The 19515-nt window shown below is 32.1% G+C and overlaps 2 protein-coding genes across 2 annotated transcripts; one reads left to right on the forward strand and one right to left on the reverse strand.

The window, feature by feature from the left end:
- Nucleotides 1-72: 72 nt before the first annotated feature.
- Nucleotides 73-3781, reverse strand: LOC111310778 (MDIS1-interacting receptor like kinase 2-like). Its single transcript, XM_089765413.1, has 2 exons — nt 1107-3781; nt 73-709 (listed from the first exon to the last, which is right to left on the reverse strand). The coding sequence occupies exons 1-2, from the start codon at nt 2296-2298 to the stop codon at nt 339-341; spliced, it is 1563 nt and encodes a 520-aa protein (XP_089621539.1). The 5' UTR covers nt 2299-3781; the 3' UTR covers nt 73-338.
- Nucleotides 3782-8562: 4781 nt separating this feature from the next.
- LOC111312384 (Major facilitator superfamily protein) lies at nt 8563-13365 on the forward strand. Its single transcript, XM_022912597.2, has 4 exons — nt 8563-9306; nt 11105-11424; nt 11736-12365; nt 12808-13365. The coding sequence occupies exons 1-4, from the start codon at nt 9174-9176 to the stop codon at nt 13222-13224; spliced, it is 1500 nt and encodes a 499-aa protein (XP_022768332.1). The 5' UTR covers nt 8563-9173; the 3' UTR covers nt 13225-13365.
- The last annotated feature ends 6150 nt before the right edge of the window (nt 13366-19515 follow it).

Raw genomic sequence — 19515 nt, forward strand, 5'->3', positions numbered from 1 at the left:
AATGGCAATGGGCACATTTCAAGATTGGTGGTGAAAACTAGGGGTAATGAATCAGTAAATTAGATCAAAGAATGAATACAATGATAGAGAATTTATCTTATGATGTATGCTAATTTAACAAGCAAATTGGAAGCCTATTAGATGAGTCAGGCTTTCCAGCTGTGCCAAACTCTGAAAACAACCTCACTTTTGAGCATGGGTTTTTCACCAGAATACTATTGGAGTCGAATTTCAGAATCTAAAAATTGTACATAGAAACAAATAACATTCCAGGAACACATACATATATTTTCTCACTGGCATTTAACTGACGATTCCTTATAATTTTTAACTCAAATTCAGGAAGTTGAGGCTTCAGCTTGAAAACCAAGCACCTCACCTAATGTCATAATATGGAATTGCTCCTGGAAATCTGGCCTTGGAATCGATAGATATTGAGATACTTGCTGCATGGTTGGCCGATATTCTGAATTGCTATGTAAGCATAAGAAAACTGCCTTCATTAGGAAGACAATATACCCCACAATTTGATTTGTTGGAGGTGAGATGCGCTGGTCCAGAAGATCCTTGAATAGCAAATTATGGTAAGTTGATGATGATAGAGATGAAATCAGATCACCGGGATATTTTCCCGTGATTATTTCTAGTGTCACCACTCCGAAGCTGTAAACATCACATTTCTCATTCACCACCAATGTATATGCAAGCTCTGCAAGAAAATGAGATGATCATTGAGTACTTCCTGCCCCTGTATATTTCCTGACAATACTTTTCATGCACTTGCTTTGCCTTTTCAATTTGACACTACGCATTACCGATTATTAAACTCAGTTGTAAGAAGTAAGAAAATTTTTGTGGATAAATTGAATTTTATTCCAAACCAAGTTGAAAGAATACAACTCCTAAGCCATTTACTTCAACTGGGTTGTATACTTTTCTTATTCAAAACATAGCCAACAGAAACCAGAACACAGCCAGCCATGCATCATAGCTTTAAAATTTGCAACTTAAATGAAGATAAATAGGGAAAGAGAGCCATCAACACCACCTTTGAATGAAGGGAGAAAAAAAGAAACAGGAAACCAAAAAGAGAAGTGAGCAGTGACCTGGGGCCGAGTATCCAAAGGTTCCAGCAAATGAAGTCCAGTTGGATGAGTCAGATTTTAGAAGCCTGGCTGTGCCAAAGTCAGAGATGTGAGCCTCGTAATCTAAGTCCAGTAGAACATTTTTGCTTGATATGTCCCGATGGACTATGGGAGGGGAGCAATCATGATGCATATAGGACAAAGCATATGACACACCTTTAATAACATTTATCCTTTTGATCCAGTCAAACTTCATTGCTTTTTCCTCACTGCTTAACAACTTTTCCAAGCTCCCACCTTTAAAGAACTCATAAGCCAAAAAGCAGTGCTCTGGATTCAAACAAAAACCATAAAGCTTCACAATGTTGCGATGTCTTATCTCAGTTAATGCATGAATCTCACTTGTAAAAGCTTTTAGATTGGTCATTCCACCTTCTGGTTGTGTATGGAGTTTCTTAATAGCAAGGACTTCACCTGTTGGCAACTCAGCTTTGTATACACTTCCAAATCCTCCTTCTCCAACACAATGTTTCGAGTCAAATCCTTCTGTTGCTTTAATGATGTCGGAATGCTCTATTTTTCCATCACAGCACCATAATGTGAAGGGAATTCCAGTTTGTGCTTCTCTTGATACTTTTTCTTTGTCCCTTATTCTTTTCCGAAGAATTAACAATACCCCAACAATGACAAATAAAAGAGCTAGACTGCCAAAGAGAAGAACTAAGATCAATAGGACTTTGTTACTCCTTTTTCCTCGAGGATTTTGGCTTGCAAAGGAGCAAGGCTTCAAACCAGTGGAATTTCCACATAAGTCTTTGTTGTTTCTCAATCTTTCAAATGGAGCTTCGCTAAAGGCTTTAGAATTGGGAAGTTGACCTTCAAACTGATTATAGGATATATCAACAGATGTCAAACTCAACATGTTGTCAAAAGCAGATGGAATCGAACTAGAAATTCTGTTGTGGGAAATATTTAATGTCTCCAAGCGTTGCAGTTGTGCAAGCTGAGACGGTAGTTGTCCTGTCAAAATGTTATGACTGAGATCAAGAATCTGGAGGAATTGTAATATGCCAATCTCAAAGGGGATGTCTTCATTAAACTTATTCCTACTTAAGTTCAAGTAACGTAAATTTGAGCACTGTCCCAGTTGTCTGGGAATTGAACCACTCATATTGTTTGCTGCGAGGCTAAGGCTTTGCAAAGCAGATAGCATCTGAATTGCCAGGATAAAGTTACCTGATAACAGGTTTTCATCAAGCAAAAGGATGTTCAGTGATGTCAAACTTCCAAGTTCCTTTGGAATCTCCCCTGTTAAATGATTTAAGGATAGGTCGAGTATTTGTAGCTGACTTGCTTCCCCAAGGTTAGGTGGTATTTGACCAGAGATGTTATTATCAGAAACTTTCAAGCTTGTCAAATTGTGGCACTGTCCCAATTTGTCAGATAGCTCGCCAAACAATTGGTTATAACTTAAATCAATGTACTTCAAGCTTGGGTATGCACCAAAATCTTCAGCTATGTTTCCACTAAGTTGGTTTCCTTCAAGCTTAACTCTTATTAAGCTGGTGCAATTTTTCAAACTTTTTGGTATGAGGCCAGTGAAATGGTTGTTTTCTACAGTGAGTATCTCAAGCAATCCACCAAGACATGTTTTCTGGTAAATTTACTGTTAGTTCATTCACAGCTAATTGAAAACTTTTGAAATGGGTAATGTTGTTTATTCCTGAAGGAATGGGACCAGAAAGCTTGTTCATGAAAAGGTGAAGTCGGTCCATGCTGCTTAAGTTTCCTATGGAATCAGGAATTTTACCAGTGAGACTATTATTCCACAGTTGCAGCTGATAGAGAGACCTGAGCATTCCTAACTCTGTGGGAATGGAACCGGAGAGTTCGTTGCTAAAAAGGTAAAGAAATGCTAAACTGGTCATGTTCCCTATGGAAGAAGGGATGCTACCAGTAAGATGGTTCCTTGCTAAATCAAACAAGTGAAGAGATGTTAGCATCCCTAGTTCTTCAGGAATGGAGCCAGAGAGTTCATTGTCACCGAGATAGAGATTAACTAAGTTGCTCAAATTCCCTATAGAAGAAGGGATATTACCTTGGAGTTTATTTTCATGCAAAAAGAGTTGAGAAAGTGACCTCAACTCCCCTATTTCTTGGGGGATGGTACCACTTATATTGTTATGATCTATGGCAAGGTGGTCTAGACTTGACAGCAAGCTTATTTCTAATGGAATATTTCCAGAAAAACCATTGTAAGCCAAATCAAGGAAGGCGAGCTTGGACAGATTACCAATTCTTGAGGGAATGGTTCCATAAAGTAAGTTATTGTGAAGCCCCAATTTGACTAAGTTGGGAAAAAAACTGAAGTTGAGATTATGAAGTGTACCTTTTAAACTATAATTTCCCAGGCTTATATTGGTGACGCTGCCAGCATTATCACAAGCAATTCCAACCCAATTGCAAGGATTGCTTCCATCCCATGAAGACAAAATAACTTGGCTTTGGTTGTCAAGGCTGTTTTTCCATTGTAGAAGAGCCCTTGCCTCTTTCCCTGCCTCTATTTCTCGATCTCTAGCTATAGCAGCTACAGAAGCCGTTGAGGAAGGAAGATAAATGGAGAAAAAGGCTATGAAATTGATTGCAAGCAATAGTTTTGGAACAGAGGATGCCATCAGAAAGTGACTGGAAACAAAAGAATAAGGATACATTGCCGCTTGGAGAGGTACTTATTGAAGGTTGGGTTCAAACTCCAAAAGTACCGTTGAATTTTTGGCACTTAATAACGTTAATGGACATTAAATTAAAGTGTTAAGAGTAGCCTCCATAGTTGACTAATTTCGTGGAGACTAGCTCATGGCTATTTGAAGATTTCAACATCTGTTATTAAAGTAAAAGACACCATGCCAATCCTCCCAACTCAAAGATTTCAATAAATAAATTTGAAAGAGTTCATATGTTGCTGTTGATAATATTTATGCCATTCAGCTTTTTGAAAAATTTCAATAACATCTATGTTTTAATTTCTTTCTCGTTTCTGTTAATGATTTTGATGGTATAATATACAGAAAGAACCTTTATCGTAAAAAAAAGGCACTGATGGAACCAATAAACAAAAAAAGGGCAAGCAAATAAAATTCATAATGACTACAAATTCAGGAAAGAAATATGTAGAAGCAAACCTGAACAATCAATCTTATAATCAACAGTCAAGAACTTAGAATCTCTTCCTACTAAGGTGGCAAATCTCTAATGTGCTTTGATTACATGGTCCAAAACCTAACAGGACTTTTTTCAGAGAAGTTTTTCATAAAAATGAACTGCTTTTTCAAACTTAATCTTAGAACAGTTTGCACTCAAAAGCTTTCTTTCCGCTCATTCTAGGTCTTATTATTGTATTTCATCTTTCTCATTTGCACCCAATCCCTCTGTTACTCACCTAAAGGCATGTTATTGTCATATTTGTATCCAAATTCCAAATTACAGACTTCTGCTTATGTATCCATAGTTTTGTTTCCTATATCAGTATATGTACTTTCTTTGTCCACCATGTTTTTGTAATCTTAAACTGATCAATAGTGAGCTAGAACGCACTTCACATTTGATATTTTTTATTTGTAAAAGTCTTGGCATTGAAAATACCCTCTTGATCATTGAACCAAAGCATGTTCAGAATTAAAGGCAACCTAAACAAAACCAGAAATTTTGAAACCGACCATAGATTTTTCTTCCTGAGAGCCAATCGTTGAGCAGCTTATACAAGCATATTTATAGCTTTCAGTTTATATAAGGTAATGGAAAGTAAAACCGACATTTGTACTGGATACAGTAGTGTCTAAAAATATTACGTAAGGTATAATGAGAGCTATTCTGAGATAAAAGTTTTAAATGAAATCTATTTTTTGAAAATATTTGGAAATCCCTTTAAACATGAATTTGATCCATGAAAACCGGGCAAATTGTTCTTACTAATCTACTTATTAATCAGGAATGACACAAGAACAAAATATCCTGAGTAAATTATTGTTTCAGTAATATATTTTGGTGATACATGTATTTGCTTGTTTTTTTGACATTTTCAACCACCAGAGTTCCTGTTCTAAGTTGATGTGTATGAATGTCAAATGCCGTCATCAAGAATATTAGACCTATCAATCTATCATCAATGCTACACTTTGAAAATTCAATTTTCTCATTAAAAAGCTTATCTTTAGCAATGATAGATTAACTTTACAAAACAATTGGATCATCCTATATACCTGATATAATTGTTATTTTTATAAATTGTTGCAAAGTCAGGACATATATGATCCTGTCCAAGCACCCTACTCAAGCAAGTTCAGAAGTTTTATATATCTTATCTGTACATATGTACTATGCAGCATTATTATTATTATTATTTTATGTAGGAATCGCTTATTCACAAAATGATCAAATTCTTAATTTTGAATCACTTTGTTCTTTCATGTGAAAAATAAAAAAACAAACATATGCATTATATTCATTTATCAGTTCATAGTAATTAATCATTGCATTTCAATCCTTTTACCTATGAGTACATACAAACTAAAAAAACAACATTCAAGCAATACCAAACATTTATAAGGTGGCCCCGTAGATGTAGTTCGAAGGATCCTATAGAACTAGATCCGGTCGGAAAACAGGTGAGAAAAATGAACATGGTTGGCCTAGGTTTTGGGTTGTTATTTAAACATGAAAAAGCCACCTTCAGGATGAATACGAGTTTGTTCTCAACTTCTGGCAATGGTGGTGAAAGCCTGTCATCCAACACATTGGTTAGCGGAAGGTGCAGTTCAGCAGATAAAAGTGATGATCGATTAGAGAGAAAATCACCCTGATATGCCCCCTTTATAACTTCCAATGCCAACACACCAAAACTATACACATCACATTTTTCAGCAACTTCCATTGTGTGGGAAAGCTGATCTGCAAAGGAAAAGATAAATAGTTAATATCAAACATTATACATGCTACATGCTCAGTCATCTATGGAGCTGTAATAAAAATCACCAGGTGCAATATAACCGTATTAGTCCAATTGGATGGATCTGGATTGAGCAGCTTAGCAGTGCCAAAGTCTGAAACATGAACTTCAAACTCCAAATCAAGAACGTTGCTGCTCATTACATCTCGATGAACAATTGGGGGTTGAACACAGTCATGATGCAAATAGGAGAGGACGTGAACAACACCTTTTACAATATTCGCCCACTTATTCCTCTCCAATTTCTTAGCTTCTTCATCGTTGCTTAAAACAGAAGCCAAGCTACCCCTTTCAAGGTAATTGTAAACTAAGAAGGAGCACTTCACAATATTTCGATGTCTAGTTTTACTATTGCCCTTACCTTATTTTTTTTATCTGCCATTTCGCCAATATACAATGGGTTTTTCATGGCTAGAATATCACCCGATGACTGCGCTGCTTTGTGTATATCTCCATATCATCCTCCCTTTATATATATCTCAAAAATTAAAAAACTAAAAATAATTTAAAAAGAAACATAAAAGTATTAACTATATAATAAAATCGATGGTAGAATTTTAATAATAATCACAATTAAATTGTTAATAAAAATTAAATAATTAAAACTATTAATACAGTAACTTTGTTTCAAACTCTTATTAATATTCATATGTGAATTAGATTAAAATTTAGCTAATTAAAACTAACACCGAATAAAATTGTCAATTGATTATAATACCAATTTTTTATAAATGATAAATTAAAAATAATTTAAAATAACAAATACTATTTAAAAAATATAATAAATAAAAATATTTATTATTGTCAATTTAAAACATTATGCACATTCGTATTTACAGTCATAGCAATGCCAATCGGCCTTGGGCCTTTGCCCTGTTTCTTGGTCTCATTCGAGGGCCTTATTTAAACAATCTTTAGCTAAGATCGTCCCATTGAGTTGTTAGTAAAGAGGATTTGAGAGCGCAAAAACCTTGACGAGGTTAGACTCGAGCTAGAAATTTTTCCAAACAAAAACACGTAATCTTGTTATCTTTGTAACTGTATATCATGATAGAGAAAAGTGCTGATTTTTTATTTTTTTGTCAATATTGATTATTGAGTTGGTTTTTATCAAAAACAATATAATTAAAATGAACTTAGTTAATCATTACACGAAAATAAAATACATTGAAAGGACAAGAAAAGACAGGCACTCCATTTTTAATTTCTACAAATTAAAATAAAATTATATACATAAAATGTATGAATTTAAATTTAATTCAATTAATTTATATAATTTTAACATTCAATAAATTTAAATTCAAGAAATTGTATAACCAAAAGCATGTAATCTTTTAATTCGTTTCTTTTCTTAATTTGTTCGACGGCTTTTATAAAACCATGAATTCTTGCTGTCAAATTCTCATTAGTTTATTATGTTGCTGTATCTCTTGTTTAAACCTGTTTGGTCCGGCAGGAACTTTTATAAAAAAAAAATGTTATTGAAATAAAACAGCTATAAAGGTGCTTTAAAAAAAGTTAAAATAGAGTTTGATAACCTTGATATTGGAATGCTATAAAATATTGAAAAAAATTATTTGAAAGCTTTTTGTATATTTTTAATAAATAAAGAGTAAATAGTTAATTTTATTAGATTAAATTATAGTTTTTTAAGTAAAAATTAAATAACTAAACTAAATAAATATTTTGTTAATTATAATAAAAAAATGAATTTAAAAAATAAAAAAATAAAAAATAATGTAAAATAATATATTCTTCTTTATAATTTTGTAACTATTTAAGGGTAAAATAAAAATATAAAAAAATTAATTACATACTTATTATTAAAATTAATACTTTTTAAAAAATTTTAATTTATAATTTCGCTTAAAAACTCAAATATGCTTTCGTTAAATTTCTTAAAATTTTAAAAATCAAACATATGTTTTTCGCTTTAACAGTAGATATGCTCTCCTTGTCTCTAGAAGGTATGCTTGTTAGCGTTAGCCGTTGAGATCACTAGGATTATATGCTATCCAAAGGAGAGAAACTCAAACTACGAATAAAAAACTTGCTGACTAATGAATCTAATTTATTTTAATAAAAAAAGAAAACCTTGAGGTTTGTTTTAAATGGTCAATTTCTTTTTTTTTTTTTCCTTCCGTAATTGTCGGCCCTCTCACCAATGAACAGTATCCTACGTGCCACGTTCATCGGTCTCAGAAATTTCAGGGATCATTGGGAGGGAAAATGGCACAAATTGAATTAATTTTTTTCCTCTTGCATATATTAAACTTAATAGTTTATTTGTCTCAAATCGTTTACTTTAAGTCAATAATATTTGATTAATTAGGGAGGTTTAGAATTCATAAATCCAGCTTAATCAGAGAAGGGAAGATATTGGTATTCCTCGTGGCCAACTACCAGTTTCTTTCGTTGGCTTTATTTGGTGCAATATGTGGTGCATGCCTTTTCCCTGGCATAGTTGTTGTCGTCTTGTCGTCTTCTAACATTTACTCAATCCCTTTGCATCATTTTCCTAAGAGAAAAAAACTTAAAAAGGAGCTCTGCAGATAAGAATATCACCCCACCCAAAAAAAACACCAATGATTTTAATTCATTCACATTATTAAGAACAATATCCAAATGGGTCGTCTTGAACACCATTGAAGAGGGTCCTTTATTACATTCAAAAAAAAAAAAAAAGGAAAAACCATACCAAGTACCGTATAATCATATAAGACAAAGAAGTTTTCTTTTTGTTTCATGTATTAGTATTAAATTCATTTTTGTTAATATAATATTGTTTTCTTGTCAAATTTTCAAGATCCCAAACGCAAGTTTCTTATAGATAAAAAATTCAAGTTCCATTGATAGACGGGTAGGTAGAAAATTTGGACGCAAAAACACTTCCTACAATCCCTTTGCTGTATCGTGTAACTCCAACCATCTTTCACAATATAAAGTAGTCTCTTCTGTTATCACGACAAGGTGCTGATGAGTCAGGACGGCTGATCACCAGGATTTGCTCCAACTGTTTTTCAGTTCTTCAGGGTTTCAGTACTTATCAATCTTTCTTTGGACTCTGAGAAAGAGCAGCAGAAATGGCTGTAGGAGTTTTCAGCGTTGACGGACCTGTCAGCGGCTTCAATGGCAAGATCACAGTTTCGGTGGTGGTCACCTGCATCGTTGCTGCGTCAAGCGGCCTCATATTTGGCTATGACATAGGAATTTCAGGTGCGGTACTTCGTTTTATCCTTCAATCTTTAAATTATTATCTGATAATAATTTCAGCTATACTGGGTTAGGTAGGAACTAGGAAACATAGGTTTAAATTACAACGCCTTGGTCATTAAATTAAATTTTCATCTTTCATCTTTACAGAACTCAGTATAATATTCCTGTTGCTCTACTTTTTCCTTTGTTGTTATTTATAGTTTTGCCACTAAATTAGTAAATTGGATTCATTCATATATGCTTTTCAGTATACAAATGAAACAGATATTTAATACTCTCTGGACATAAATGGAGAATTATTTTCAAGTTTAATCTCATTCTCCATTAGAACAAAAAAAAAAAAAAAAACCATTATACGAGAAACAAAAGCACAAATGAACTTAGAGTAGAGGAAGATTATAAACGCCAGGGGGAGATTCAGGGGAATATTATTTCTATTTTTACAGAGCATATGGACATTTTAACTCAATGATGTCAAAAATGAAATCTACTAGTCTTACATTTTGAGAAATAAACGGTTATCACCTTGCTTTAGAAGTATCAAACCCTTGTCTGGATTTGGTCAAAAACTTTAGATTATTTCTGACTCAGAATTTGTCTCGGTTAGGCTGGCACTATACTGGATTACAGAATTATCTCAGGATAACGAAAACTGAATGCAATAATTCAACACAGGTAACTTTGACTGGTAGATGGTCTTACAAGATTAATTTTTTTTTAGAATAGTTTTTATTTTTCTAAGAACTTTGCCCAAAAGTATTAAAATCGCAATAAAAATTTTGATTAAGTGACGTCCAGATAGGTTAGTTGTGCACTTCAATTTGCTAGTCAATTTTGGACTAATGTAAATTTGGTATATATAATTTGCCATGTGGGTCCTTGTCATTATCAGATAACTATCAATTTTGTTTTATTTGATTCATCATAATTTTCAATGAAACATAGCTAAGCTAGCTAATTATATCTCCATTTGGATTCTACATCTTTTTCATAGTCTCCGGCCAGTTTGAAATCTTTTTATGAAGACTAGGGAAATCTGATGATACCTACTAACAAGAAAAGAAAAGCCTACAAATTGGGTTAACTAACCTAACAATTACAGAATTAGGTAAGTTGTTTAATAGGTGTGAGCTAATAAAATTAAACAAAAATTATCAAACATACTAGCAGTAAAATTTTTTAATTTTATAAGCAGGATTAAGACAATAATATATGATTCATAGTGTATATTTAAAAAATAAAAAAATTAATTTAAAAAAATTGAGATAGATACTATTTTAATTCTGTTTGTGAAATTAAAAAAAATTAAAATGTTAATCTATCAAATAATTTTATATAAAATAATGATTATGTATATGTCGGAAAGTATTTACAGTTTGGGAATATCTCCGTGCTTCTTTAAAATTGTCAAAAAAAGAAATATAATAAAGAGAATTAGATGAAAAGTGACGTCAAGAATTCATTTGAGAATTCGATTAAAGGACTCTCATCACACGAAAAGTGCATTTATGGTTGAACCCTTAAAAACTCTTGAATAGAACTTAACCTACGGAATATTGAGCGCATTTAAATGTTTACATTAATAATTATAAGCTCATATCCTTTTCTTGATAACGGCTTTGAACTTTGAAAGAAGAAGAGATGGGACGAAAAATAATAGCAGACTATACTAATTCACAAGAAAAAAGTATAACTGATGGTTGCAATGGAATTTTAAGATTGGTTAAAGTACACAAAAACTTGAATCCTCTGCTAAAGCTGACACATCGATCCCTGGTGCTGCTGTCAAAATTTACAGGAGGTGTGACAACTATGCAACCATTTCTTAAGAAATTTTTCCCATCAGTGTTAAGAAAAGCAGCGGAGGCTAAAACAAATATCTATTGTGTGTATGATAGTCAAGTTTTAACGTCATTTACTTCTTCACTCTACATCGCTGGTTTGGCTGCATCACTGGTTGCTGGCCGCCTCACCGCGGCAATTGGTCGAAGAAACACGATGGTTTTAGGTGGCCTCACCTTCCTTGCTGGTGCTGCCATTAATGGTGGCGCCGCTAATGTTGTCATGCTTATCTTAGGCCGTATCTTGCTTGGATTTGGAGTTGGTTTCACCAATCAGGTAACTATAGCTAGGTGCTCCAGACTCTTTAAAAATTTCAATAGCATTTCAAATTTTGATAATCCTTCAAATAACTAATGGTTAGAAATGTAGACATGTTGGATCTCACCATATAATAATTTCCAAACAAGGCAAGCTTTAAGCAAACGCAATAATTTTGACTATAAAATCTGGCAATTTCTAAGTACTATTAAAGTATGTCCAAGTCAACTTGATCACGCTTGTACTAATAAATGGACTAATGCACTAGCAATTTTTATTCAACTTGTTTGCATAATTAACATTAAAATTTCTTGTAAACTTCAATGAAGGCAACTCCTGTATACCTCTCCGAAGTGGCACCACCAAAATGGCGAGGTGCTTTCAACACAGGCTTCCAATTCTTCATAGGCATTGGGGTGGTGGCAGCAAACTGCATAAACTTTGGTACTGCTAAACGCAGTTGGGGTTGGCGCCTCTCTCTTGGCCTCGCCATGGTACCCGCTGCCATTATGACAATAGGCGCACTCCTCATTTCGGACACTCCCAGCAGTCTAATAGAACGAGGCAAAGTGGAGCAAGCCCGACAATCACTTCGGAAAGTCCGAGGGAAAGATTGTGATGTGGAAGCGGAGCTTGCTGAGCTTAAAAGGGCCAGTGATGTAGCCAAAGAAGCAAAACGAGAACCCTTTGTGACAATATTTGAGAGGCAATATAGGCCTCACCTGGTCATGTCAATTGCCATACCATTTTTTCAACAGGTTACCGGGATTAACATCATTGCATTCTATGCACCGATTCTGTTCCAATCAGTGGGCTTTGGAAATGATTCAGCTTTGATAGCAGCTATCATACTGGGTTTAGTTAATCTTGCGTCAATCCTTGTGTCTACCGGTGTAGTTGATCGGTTTGGTCGGAGGTTTTTATTCATGGAAGGAGGAATTCAAATGTTTGTCTGTCAGGTATGCGCTTGCTCTTGTTAATTGTTACTTGCTTATTTTTACTTTCAAGCTCTTCTTCCTTTCAGGGTTAACTGCACTCCAGAGTAGGGATATTAAAGGGCTACACATGTCTGTGCTATTTGTGTAGCCAGGAGCCCATTGGATCCAGAAAGAATACCTTAAAAAAAAAAAAAACCTAAAAGCAGCTTTGGGTTATTTATCGGGCTTAACTTGAGGCCTGGTTGCAGGCCTAGAAGGAATTCAAAAACCCATCCATGATATTCTATATCAATTAGGGCTTAACCAAGCCGTTATTTACATTTTTTTAGGGGATGAATTTTCATAACGTTCATATTCAATTTTCCGCACTTAAAAATATTTTTTAATTGTTCTTAGATCTTGAATCTTTTTATATTAAAAAAAAAAAAAAACAAAATTTATCTTGTTTGGAAACTTTATACAGATCGCGGTAGCAATCGTGCTAGCAGTTACAACAGGGGTTTCAGGCACCAAGGAAATAAGCAAGGAATATGCCATATTGGTACTGGTTCTAATGTGCATCTACGCAGCTGGGTTTGGTTGGTCTTGGGGGCCTCTCAGCTGGCTCATTCCAAGTGAAATATTCCCCATCAACATTCGACCCACGGGCCAAAGCATCAGCGTTGCGGTCAACTTTGCAACCACCTTTGTGCTGTCCCAAACCTTCTTAACTATGCTTTGCCACTTCAAATATGGCACCTTCTTGTTCTACGCTGCTTGGATCGCGTTGATGACCATTTTTGTCGCCCTCTTCTTGCCCGAAACAAAAGGAATTCCTCTGGACTCCATGAATTTAGTTTGGGAGAAGCACTGGTATTGGCGTCGGTTTGTTTGTGGTTAATGCTAGGCACATTATCATTTGAGGCAATATTGCTGGAATATTGACAACGTCCGTTTCATTTAGATGTTTAATACTTAAATATGGTGTCATTTCATACTCGTTCATGGTTTATATACAACAACACGCATGAATTAGTATTAATATTGAATGATATTTGTATGAAGTCTCATCATCAATCAATCAGAAACATGTGATACTGGCCACATAGTGAATGCCGCCCGATCAATGTTGACGCCTTATATTGCATTAATAATCTAGGTAGGCCAAGTTAATTACAATTGTCGTAGAGAGAGTTACATACATAATCAAGGCTGCAAACAGTTCTTTTTCAAGCAAAGCAGAAATCCCATAAAAAAAACGACGGGTATCAGAACTCATAATTTTGGAATTAGGTGAGACTGTAAGTTTTAATAGATATATAATCCAACCTTCCTTACCGAACTTGACAAAGCATTTTATCAATTTGTCATAAAGATTGTCCCAAGAGGGAAAATTTTAATCATACCTCTTACCCACCTATTCTAAAAAATCATCATTAGTTATATTGTTTCTTTAATCTAATAATTTTATGCAATATATTAAAATATACGAAATAAATTGTATATAAATTTAGTTTATTTATATTTAAATGTGTCAACTTGTTTAAAACATCACAGTTTTTACATTGTAAAAGTGTTAAAAATACAAAACACACTTAAGATATATTTAACACGGTTGTGAAACCTATTTAATTTTAATGTAATATATAAACTGTAAAATTTATTTTAATTTTTAAACTTTTAATTATGATAATTTTTAATATAAGTATGTAAAAACTATTTTTAACATTTAATTTTGATATACACTCGTTTAACATGTAATTAATTTTTTATTTTAATAATTAAAAATTATAATTTAATTTTAGCATGATTGTGACTCATTCACATTGGATCAAATAAACTGTGAATCTAAAAGTTTGAACTATTAGATAAAAAACAATAATAAATCAATAAACTTGAATAATCTCTAGTATGTTCATCATCATATTGAAACTCATCAAATTTAAAATTCAATCTACACAAACCCATACATGATACTAAAGTTTTAATTTATTAGATTAAAAATGGTTAAAATTTAAATTCTAAGACATTAGGTTTTAATGGCCATCGTAATAAACTACCTCATCCTTATAAGACTTTTAGATGTTATTAGGTGACATTTTTCTTTGTTTTCTATCTTTCTTTTTCTTTTAAAAATATTTTTTTCTTTATTTTTTGACTTTTTAATTGAATTTGGCCTTTGGGGCAAATACTTGTGTTTGTATATGTAGCTTGTACTATTAAAATAATGAAAAAGATTTAGATGAAATTTCTCTTTTATAAAATTCGTAACATTTTTTTACTAAAATTGATTATGTAAAATCTAAATTTTAAAATCAAAATTGATAAATTAAAAGATTTTTATTACATAAATTAAATATAAAAATTTTAATTTTTTTTATTAAATTATGTTTAATAAAAAATTTCATAAATTCCACATAAAAAACTTCATATTCTTCCTCTATAGAGCAATGGATGTATAAAGCTCTTGGTTTGAATTTGATACATAAATGCTTCATTCAAAGTTGCATAAATTTGTTGACCAACTTGGTTGAAATTGGCAAGTTTGTTTTAAATGCCAAAAAAATCTTTAAACTGAGGAATGCATTTGTGGATTAATTTGACTTCTATACAATAAAATTTAGCTACTTGAATATATATATATATATTTATATATTTATATTAGTACTAGTATTTTCAAACTTAATTTATTATCCTCCAACTCCAAGCTTGAAAATACAATTAAGGTGATGAAGTCAGGGGTTATGAACTTTGAATTTTGAAGCTTGGAATTTATACACGCGCGGGTACAAACACACACACACATATATATATATATATATATATATATTTATGGCATTGACATTGCATTTTGGCACTTCATTATGGGACCACCCATATTAAAATGGATTACTAATACTACTTGTTGGTATATTAGTAAAGAATTTTTTTTAAAAATATCTAATCTACTTTTAATTTCTCAAATTTGTATATATTTAACTTATTTGAGGAGCACATTTTCAAACATGCAACATTGAGAATCATTTCAACATTATATCATTTGAGCTAATAGTCGATTAGCTACGATTATATGAATTTGTGTTTTCAAAGAGTACTCCATCTGTTAAAACTCTGTAGTCCAAAAATCTAGAGTTTGAATTTAGAGAAAAGAATGTCTATATTAGAATGAGAGAAGGGTATCTCTCATTTGCAAATCAAAATGATCAATACCATAAAAAAACCTTAAATTTGTGAAATAATTAAAATTTTTTAACATGACATCATAACAATTAGTATAAATTATTATTTACAACATAGGAACATTTGTTATGATCAATATATATTATTTATTCACAATAACAAATAGAACATATATGTTTATATAATTAGCCTAATCGATATCATTTCTGATAAACATTTCTGATAAATCCACCTATAAGTATAAAATATTAAGATCTACTCCTTTTTAACAGTCCTAAGAAGCAAGTATAGGTATGCAATAAGTAAAAACCTCAAATAATTCCTCTGTTATAAACTATATATATATATATATATATTAATTATGAATCTTTTTTCTTTTTTGTTATCCAAGCAGATATATATATATATATATATATATCCTTGTTAAGTATGTTGTATTTTCCTAGAAAATGAAATAGCAATGTCAGATTAAAGCCTCATTTAACATGATGTACGTATCAAAGTTTGCAAACTGAATGGAAAGAAACAAAGAAAGAAAGGGTCGAATATGTCCCCTTTGATAGACAAACTAAAATTAAAATGCATCACCAACCAACTGTGATTGAAAACTGTCTGCAATGCCTTACTGTCCAGTACCCTAACCATATATATAATTTATATGTACTGAAAAAAATGTAGGACCCAATTCATAGATCTCATGCATATACCAATTTATAGGGATCCCAATCCAACATAACTATACTTGATCAAAATTAAATGCACGCATTGCATTTGCAGTAGTTAACCATAGTGATGAATCCATGCATTAATATTTCATCATTTCTTTTTAAAATGTGGTCCCCCCTTTGGCCTTCCCCCACAGAGAAATGCTGTACTTCTTTCAGTCTTGACTGCTTCATCAGTTTGGTGGTCAGTTCCCTTACTTCCTTCCCCTCTTTTATTTGCTTCTCTCGTCTTTTATCTGATCCCTTTTTGTTTTCTCAAAATTTTTATTTAGTTTCATCCCATGTCAGGAGTTATAATCCACATACTTGTATTACATTCTATTCAATCCTTCTAATTCTAAATTTCTGCATGAAATCTTGGATCAATGGCAAAGAGTAGGTCTATAATCTTGAGGTCTCAAGTTTAAGTTTCATTGTGTGTCGATTTGATTCATCTTTATATTAATTATCCAATTATAGATGTTTTAATTTATTAGTTGGTTCGTTTGTTTAATTAATATAATATTTTTATATAAACTTAATAAAAATAATAATAATCTTCTAAACATGCATGAATATTGCATGAACCAATAGGTGTCTTTGCCAAAGATTTTTTTTTTTTTGGTTAGGGAATTAGGGAATTCAAATCCCAATTTTGAACCAAATGCTCAAGTGTTATGCATGAGAGAAATTAAGTTGTAATAATTGATTCAATGTTTTCTCCAAATATTGTTGTTGCGTGTACGAGTATGTTTTGATTTTCGGTAGTGTGAATGGTCAAAGTTCAGTTGTTGTGCTGTAATTATTACGGGACACTGATGAAGCAAAAAATATGAAGTGCAAGTAAATCAGACTGATTAATAATATTGCTATTCGAGAGTTTGCTGCTCTCATTGTCTCACATGAATTATAGCCTTTCATGATCCTCCCATGTAACACTTTCGCTTCTTCTTACTTATACTTAAAGTGCCTTCATGGCTTTTCTACCGCCTTTTCACTTTCAGATAACAAAACTAAAAGAAATCATGATCAACTTCAAAGCCACAATTTCCATGACTGCTTGAAACTTGAATCTTGAAAAGCTTATATATCATTATCAATCTTTTCTTTCTTGAAAAAAGGCTATATACACTCGTTTAATACACTTATTTCAAGCACTCATATAACATTTAAGTTTTCAAAATTGAATTATAGTCCATAAAAAATTTTAATTCTTTTCACAAATTCTTAGAATAATTAAGAAATAATTGTGTGAAGTGAGTGTATCAAATGAATGAATGTAACACTGTTTTTTTTATTAATCTCTCAAAAGTTTTGAATGCTATAAACAAGATGTTTAAGAAGTCATAACATTATAAAGAGGTACAAGACTGGTTTTTTTTTTTCCAGATCAAGGATATAGCTTTTGATGATAAGAAAAATATATAATTAATGAGTGTGAATAAAGATTTTAGATTTTATAAGTTTATTTTCTCATCTTTTTATTTTTTAATTTACTTATATATGGAATTTTTTTACATTAAAAACATATAACTACCTAACTTCCCTTCTTCCATGTTAAAAAACTTCACTCTATTGTTTGAAGATAATACTTTTGATATTGAAGATCATTTTCAATTCTACACATTTAATTCTTTTTTTTTTTTGTATAAATATATAGAGCATTACAGCTTTAACCTCTACAATTCTCTACAGAATCCCAATCCATGCAAGTACCACCCGTTTGCATGTTTCTTATTGTTTAATAATGAAAACTGATTTCATCCAATTTCCATTTCAAAGCAATAATCTCTTTTTCAGGCAATAGAGATTTGCAACAACTGTTACCTTAAATTTAAGAATATATGTAAGTATGTATACATCGATATATATTATTAATTAGAGGAGCTAAAATGGAGATCACCATCTTTACTAGTATAATTCATACTAGTAGCTAGTAGCTGGCTAGTAAGCCACACCCAACAGAATTAATAACCACTTTTATAGAAGAAGCATTATGTTTCCCTATAGATTACGATTAACAAAGTTTTTATATTCTCTCATATACCTACTTATTGAAAGGCAACCAATATGGCTATATACAATTAATTGGAATTAAGAGTCACGAGTAATTGATCAACAAATATCTAAAATTGATTCACCTCAAATTTTCAATCATAATCTATTTTTGTTTCTTTCTTTCTATGGAGTTATGTATGACACCTACAATATTTCATTGTTGTTTTTATTATTTTGGTATAAAGAAATCTCAATCTAATGATAAAATAAAAGGGTTTCAATTGTTGAGATTTGAATATTATATTTATTAAATATCACTTTTTAAAAATAATTATATAAATTAATTGATGAGTTAAATTTTAGATTCATTTCATTGGCGTTCTTTGTTAATATCTCTATATTAACTCAATTTGAACCAGTTTATTGAAATTATTTTTAAAATAAAAATTCATCATTTTCTCTTTTCTTTTTTTATTCTGGGTTTCATAATATGAGACCTAATTAAGCCAATCTCAACAGCGGATCCAAGCCATAATTAATTTTTCATTAAATTGTGGGACTTAAAATTGGTGATTGTGTACCCACTTTTAAGTAAGTGACAATGGGATTAAAATCCTATTTTGGGGATCAAAACGATTCACGTAATTCATTAGTGAGAATAGTAGATTCTGACAGTTATTCTCATATGTGGGAAGTGATTTAATTAGAACCTGTTGAAATTAACATTGAGAGAGAAAGACATAGTCGAAAGGGAGTGGAACAAAAACATAAATGAAGGGAAGAAGAGGTGGGTTGAGAGCATTAAAACAGAAGGGGAGAAACCGGTGGTGAGAGTGACGATGAAAGATGTTGAAGAAAGCGAGGTGGTTTTCAATGGTCATCCCTTGAATTCTGCATTTAAGTGAATTCAAGATGGCAGTTAATGAAGGCAGGTAGACTTACTTAGAACACCCTCTCTCTATCTCTCTCTCAATGCCTGCCTTTAATGGCTTTGGAATTGGAATGCCCTTTCTTTTTTTTTGTTGTCAAAGATCACTTTCTACAAATTACTCCAAATATTTCAAACTTGGAGGGATGGGGAGGGATTCATTAGTTTACAAAAATACCCTTAGTTTGGAAAAGAAGGACGTTAAATGTTGTCTGCTGTTTTGACTACTTGTAATGAAATGGGTTGGTATTTATGTCATCTGCTGTCTAGTCTCTATTTAGGGTCCCTCACCAATTTATAATTGGTTGGTGAAATTCGGCAAAGGACATCCGTTAACGTGTAACCTCCCATGCACACGCAACGAACAACTTACCGTATATTT

The sequence above is a fragment of the Durio zibethinus genome, chromosome 1 (genome assembly GCF_047325235.1).
Source record: "Durio zibethinus cultivar Kanyao isolate XHJ-2024 chromosome 1, ASM4732523v1, whole genome shotgun sequence".
Classification (NCBI taxonomy): domain Eukaryota; kingdom Viridiplantae; phylum Streptophyta; class Magnoliopsida; order Malvales; family Malvaceae; genus Durio; species Durio zibethinus.